Source organism: Rhamphochromis longiceps, linkage group LG7 (genome assembly GCF_057381845.1).
Source record: "Rhamphochromis longiceps isolate RC_006_pf linkage group LG7, R_longiceps_female_GT1.1, whole genome shotgun sequence".
Lineage (NCBI taxonomy): Eukaryota > Metazoa > Chordata > Actinopteri > Cichliformes > Cichlidae > Rhamphochromis > Rhamphochromis longiceps.
In genome coordinates this window covers 66,601,107-66,607,772 of record NC_140563.1, presented here as the reverse complement: position 1 = coordinate 66,607,772, position 6,666 = coordinate 66,601,107, and the positions used below count along the sequence as shown (strand labels likewise).

The window sequence follows — 6,666 nt, the reverse complement described above, 5'->3', positions numbered from 1 at the left end:
AAGCTCCTTTGACTACAATGACCTGGATGACTGAGAACCTTCACAGACATTAAAATCACCTCCACAGATTACCAGACCTTCTGAATTCACCATTAAATCAAATATTTGTTTATATATTGTCCAGTTACTTCCCGGAGGAATATACACATTTATAAACGTCATTTCCTGACCTTCAATTTTACCCGTAATTTTTATAAACCTTCCCTCCCCATCCTGTAGTTCTGATATATGTTCATAAGTAATTGTATTTGAAATAAGTATAGCAACTCCTCTCCTATGTCCTCCCTTGTATGAAGACAAAAATACGTTTTTAAAACCTTGTCTTCTCAATTTATCATGTTCTGATTGACTCAGGTGGGTCTCCTGGTGGAAAACCACCTGTGCCTTTTCCCTTTTTAATTTAGACAAAATCTTACTACTTTTGACCGGATTTAGAACTCCATTTACATTGAAGGATATTAATTCAATTGGTTCTCCCTGCATTCTTACCTTACAATTTCCCCTTTTCTCCCCCACTTCATATAAGCTGCTGCCTCGTAAACACAGTAAAACAAAATTTGCCACCAACAAACTAACAAAAATAAACAAATAAAAATAAATAAAGTTGAATTTTGTTCTTTATCAAAATTGTTCTCCCAAATTTTGACAATTTTTTATTTTATTTTTTCCTACATGCAACAAAAATTATTTGCATTTGCATGACCGGTCACCACCAATCATCAAGTAGACCTCAGAAGGTTCAAATAACAACCTAATCTAAAGTATAAAACATGTTTGGGTTTGTTTGCCCAGGTGTCGAGTTTTTTCTGGCATTATTGAGAACTGCGTGAGAAGTTTCCTAAATGAGTTTGTAAACAGAGGTATAAGCAGAGGATATTGCAAAATAAAAAAAAAGATATTGCATAAAAGAAGTGAGGAAGTGGAAAACTCCTGAGTTGACCATAGCTGTTGTGAAATTCTAGAGTTTGGACTCTTTAGAGTTTCACATCTGTGCAGATGTTTTGAAGGCTCTGAAGTAGTGTCGAATACCAAACTTGGTAGGTGTGTCCATTCAGATCTGCTGTTTTAGCAAAAAGAGAAGCAGAAAGTTGCTGGTATCAGTTCTGGCTTCATTCCTCCAACTGTAAACATGGTGCTGCTGATTCTGCTGCTGTTCACGGTCACAGTGAGTTGTACCTGACATCCTACACTTGAAAACAGAACATAAAGTTGGAATGTATACTATTTTATGAATATCTATTGTATATTACATCAGTGTTACTGTGTGTGACTGCAGAGTGATGGCCAGGCTCAGCGGGTGCTCGGCCTGAAGAAGGACGACTCATGTGTGTGTGAGGTAAACTCCACCGTGTGGTCTTTCCCTGTTGTGAAGTATGAGACTGTGTTACAGCAGGTTCATACCTGTGAAGGATCTATGAACAGCCTGGCGGAACAGGTAGGAATTCGTTTATTTTAGTGTCATCATTTCTACTTCCATTTCAGATTATTGTTGTCGGTACATTTCTTGAATGTCAGACTGAAAATGTCAATCTATTCCACCCTGACTAACAAAAATATAAATAAAATGACCCCATTCTGTTCAATGTCAAGAGTTTCCATATACATCAGTGATGCATTCTTTATAATATATATTTTGTCTTTATTCTTTCCTCTATTATTTATTAAAATAATAAAGTGTAATAAAAAACATATGACACTGGAAGGCAGGACAGAGGAGGAGGTAAATGCATCAAAGTGTGGAAAGAGAGTGTGAAGGAGCAGGGGAGTATTTCTGGATAGCATAGAATGTCTAAGTATATATATACATGTATGTGTGTGTAGAGGTGTCATTTTGCGGTATCTGTGGTGCATGGAGGATTGATTGACAAGGAATTGCGGGGAGTTAAGGGAATAATGTACATAAAAGTTGGAAGTGAGTAGCGTGATGCCTTCCACAGGCTTTGGAAGAAGCCTGAGTGTTAGCGTTTTGGCCACAGGCATGTTAACTTTTTGGAACCACAAGTGACTCTGTTTGGATGACAGTTGTGAATGTTAATAGCTTATGCTAGTAAGCTGTATTAGCAAGAAAATGTATGAGTGTACTGCTGAGACTCATGTCTCAAAAAAAAAGTACAACCTCTGTCATAATAAAAAAGAAATCTGGTCCTCAACCAATTATTTTAAGACAAAAATCAAATGAACTGCAACATGTCACATTACATCATTTTATTATTTATTTAACAAAAACAAAGTCAAAACGCAAAAACTAAGCACATGCCTTGACTTTATCAGCTTCATTGCGGAGGAATTTTGTCCCACTCTGTCTACAACGTTACTTCAGTTCAGACATTTATTTCTGCACAGATCTCTTGAGGTCCCACCACAACATTTCAATCAGGCTGAAGACAGGACTTTGGTGGATTACAAGACATTGATTCTTTTCTCTTTCAGCAACTCGAAGCAGCAAACCAGGCATAGTTTCCTGCTGTGCTTAGGATCATTGTATGCCCCAGTTTGGGCCAAGCTTTAGCTGCTGGACAAATGTCCTCACATCTGACTTTAGACTACTCTGCTATACAGAGAAGTTCATGGTTGACACCGCAATGCTGTGTTTGTTTTTCTCTAACTGTGGTGCTGTGGACTGTGGTCTGTCAAATGGAAAATGTTCCAGAAATCTTGTAGATTATTTGGATTTAACTTTGTAAATCTAAGCCACACTGCCATGTTATTTTTTAGAGAGAAGAGGCTTTCTCCTGGCATCCCTTTCAAACAAGTCGTGCTAGTTCAATCTTTTTCTAATGGTCAGCCTCAAGTGGTCACTAAAGAAACTGCTGGACATTATGAACAATGCTGGGCATCCTCTGCACACGGCCATTAACAACCAGAAGAGTCTGTTCAGTGACAGGTTGCTTCTCCCCAAGACAAGAACTAACAGACTTAAAAACTCCTTTGTCCCACACGCCATCAAACTGTTTAACTCCTCTCTGGAGGGGAGAGGGAGGGGAAACAGGAGGACAAAGGAGGGGGGAACAACTAAGCTGTAGTGCCTCTTCACCTCACTGTACAATACCTTGTGCAATACTTTTTGTAAATAGTCAACAGTGCAATAGACTCAATACTTGAAATGTGCAATTCACTTGTATTTTTATTTTTTATTCCTATTTATTCTATTTATCCCCTTTGTATATTTTATTTATATTTGTCTCTGTATTTATATATGTGTGTGTGTGTGTGTGTGTGTGTGTGTGTGTGTGTGTGTGTGTGTGTGTGTGTGTGTGTGTGTGTGTGTGTATATATATATATATATATATAACAATTCTGTAACTGTAACTTCGGTCGTTGCTGTGCTTTTTGGAAGTCGAATTTCCCAGAGGAACCCACCCGAGGGATTAATAAAGTTCTATCTTATCTTATCTTATCTTATCTTATCTTATCTTATTAGAGGAACTGTAGTTAGGCACTTAAGCACTGGCCTCAGTTTTAACCCTGAAATTTGCTGCATGAAGTAACTATTACTGTGAAAATGGTTTTATCATTGTTGTGCTTCACAGTTTTGTTTTTTTTTAGTTGTACAATATGCTATTTTTTTTTTTACCCTAGCTAATTTAGCTAATTAAATATAATTTATTCAGGAAGATATTTTTCACATGTTCAGAACAGATAAAACACAAACAGCACTTCTTAAACACTTTTCAAGGTACACATCTGTAATCTCAATAAACAAGTCAACCAAAGCTTCCAGGCAGGTTGTGAAAACAAATTGTATTTTTATTTCACTAGTTATGAGATCGCACAAAATTGCTTGAGTTAAGCCTCTCACACGGTCTTTCTGGTCATTCAGTTATCAAGATGTGACACAGAAGTTTTTTTTATGCTTCTTTGTTCCTTGCAGCTGAAGATATCCAGCCAGCGTCTCCCTCAGATCCAGGCTCAGGTTACCTCCTTGACAGCCAGGCTGGGGCCTTACAAGTACCTGCACAACCAGGGCCTGTACTCTGCTCTGTCTCTGCGCCTTCTGGGCCAGCAGCTCAGCCAGCTAGAGACAGATGTTGGTGTTGTCCACAGCCAGCTGAACAATGCACAGACAAAGAAGCTCTCCAAAGAGGTATTGTGAAACTGCAAGTGGCAACACAATGCATTAAAAAAACAAAAACAAATCTGTAATACAAGAAATATGCTACAATATATCAGTCACAAGCTAGAACAAGAAAAAATATGAAGAATGAGAAAAAATGTATTACATTCGATTAGTCATGATAAAATGAAAATAAGTAAGTCTGTTTAAAAATGAAATGTAATGGGTGTTCCCATGAATTAACCTTCTGACCGTGTGGCAGGTGGTTAAACTGCGGACACATGTGGACAGGTTAGAAACAGCTGACTTAGTTAACATGAAGGCTGTAAAGGAGAAACTGCGCTACCTAAAGAATAATGTGGAGTCCTGCAAATCAATCCCCAAAGACTTCAGAGGTATGTGTGTGCGTACACCAACTGTAAGCATACTGTGGTTAGCTATCGTCTCTAATAAAGGACAGAAAAAAATCACTTGTTGAATGTGTGTGAATGGCTGAATGAGGTTTGTAATAAGAAAGCACTGTGACTGCTCAAATACAGCAGTATATATAAATATCAGAAAAACCTGGATTCTATCTGAAGGCCACCAGATCGTGAGGCTGTGGCTCCAAAAGGTGTTCTACTTTATTTAACTTATTTAACCTCTATTAACACTTTACTGTTTATGGGCTCAGTCACCAATTTTGAATCATATTGAATACAAACTTAACTGTTTTGTATATTGTGTTTAAATGTTGAATGAAACCACACACTCATCACCAGCTTGTCAACCACAGAGTTCCTACAAGTCATTTTGAAACCAGAAGACACCCCCTGCTGGTCATTAAAGAGAATGCAGGTTTAAAACTGATGATATTAAAAATATGTTTTTCAGTCTGACAGTTTTTCCAGTGTTTTTTGCAAATATATTGCAATGCTTGTGTAGAGGGAGAAGAAAAAAGTTTCCAAAGCATGTACCCAGCCTTTTGATAACAATCTGACACTGTGTGGAAATAAAAAATCCTAATAGAGTGATTCACCTCTTTATCTGTTTTACACATACTAAAAATGTATTGACATCCAAGCATTTGGTTTTCCAGTAAATAATTCAGTCTATATAGAGGATGTTTCTTTTTTTAAATTTCTGATGTCATCACTTGGCATTCCTTCTGATTTCTCTGTTTCCAGACCAGGACAGAAACTGCCTTAAGGGCTTGATCACCAGCATCAGTGACCCTGTAACAACCAAGCTCAGTCCTTTTGGTAAGAGCTACATCTCTGGTTCATGGGGCAAACAAGCCCAGATGGAGAACGAGGACCAGAAATACAGCTACTGGGTTCAGCCTCTGGCAACTAACCACATCTGGGGCACCACTCTACGTGTTTACCAAAATTATGAAGATTTCATGGCCTCAACAAACCACAAAGACTTTACATTTGCCTCATCGTACAGCCACCCCAACGCCATTGAGGGTCCCAGTGCTGTGCTGTACGGTAAGGCTCTGTACTATAACTGCTACCGCTCTGCAGACGTTTGCCGGTACGACCTGGAGACCAACGAGGTCAAACGGGTGACTCTTCCAGGCACCGGTGTGGGTTTCAACAACAAGTTCCCCTATTGTTACTACGATTGCCGGCTCAATAGTGATATTGATGTAGAGGCAGATGAAACAGGACTGTGGGCTCTCTATGCCACTCTGGGTAACCATGGAAACCTTGTGATCAGCCGGTTAGTTTGGGATGGTGAGACCAAGACTCTCAACGTGACACAGACGTGGGAAACAAGGCTGTTCAAGAAGGCAGTGAGCAACGCCTTCATGGTGTGCGGTGTTATGTACGCGACTCGTTATGTTAATGAGTACCGGGAGGAGGTGTTCTACGCCTTTGACACAGCCACAGGCAAAGAAGACAACTCACTAGCAAAACGACTGGAGAAGGTAGCTAAAGGAGTGGCTAGTCTGAGCTACAATCCCACCAACAAGCAGATCTACATGTACAACGATGGATACTTGCTGGCCTACCAGGCCCACTTCTGATCTTCTGATCAAACAGTTAATGAAATATGATACAGCAACAAAAAAGCAATGATTTATGATGCAAATGCTAAAGTTATATCATATAGACTATTAAGATTGTTCTTCTAACATAATGTACTTTAGTAGCACTGAATGGAAACATCAGCTGAGATCATAATAAAGTCTTTGGTAACAATAAACTTAGATTGATCTTTTGCTGGCCTTATTTCACACAAAAAAATGTTTTTGTTGTTATTTGTGACACAATCACATATATATTGATTTTACTTGACAGCTTGCATCGTTTGAATAGTGAGTTTTGCTTTCTTCTTTGATCATTAACAACAAACTTCAAAAAAAGCTTGGTTCCAGCAACAACTTAAAGGGTGATAAACAGATCAAAGTCTTGTTCGTCTGCATAATGCTTTGTTCACTCTCTGTTATTATTCTCTGTGTCTGTGTTCCTCAAGCTTCGGTCCTCGAACAGATTCCTGGGATTTTGAGGGTTCTGCACATTATCTTAGTTGTTCCTAGGAGTGCACTCTGGACAGAGACCTACAGTGCTGTAGAGCCATTCTTCTAGTTTAAGAGTTACAGCTCATAATGTTCCTACTACCAA

The 6,666-nt window shown here is 38.7% G+C and overlaps 1 protein-coding gene across 1 annotated transcript; it reads left to right on the top strand.

Moving 5' to 3' along the window:
* The first annotated feature begins 1,076 nt into the window (after positions 1–1,076).
* LOC146666759 (olfactomedin) lies at positions 1,077–6,242 on the top strand. The gene is made up of 5 exons (XM_085411421.1): positions 1,077–1,165; positions 1,277–1,435; positions 3,872–4,084; positions 4,317–4,449; positions 5,221–6,242. Exons 1-5 carry the CDS (start codon positions 1,130–1,132, stop codon positions 6,066–6,068), a joined length of 1,389 nt encoding a protein of 462 aa, XP_085267547.1. The 5' UTR covers positions 1,077–1,129; the 3' UTR covers positions 6,069–6,242.
* Positions 6,243–6,666: the final 424 nt, after the last annotated feature.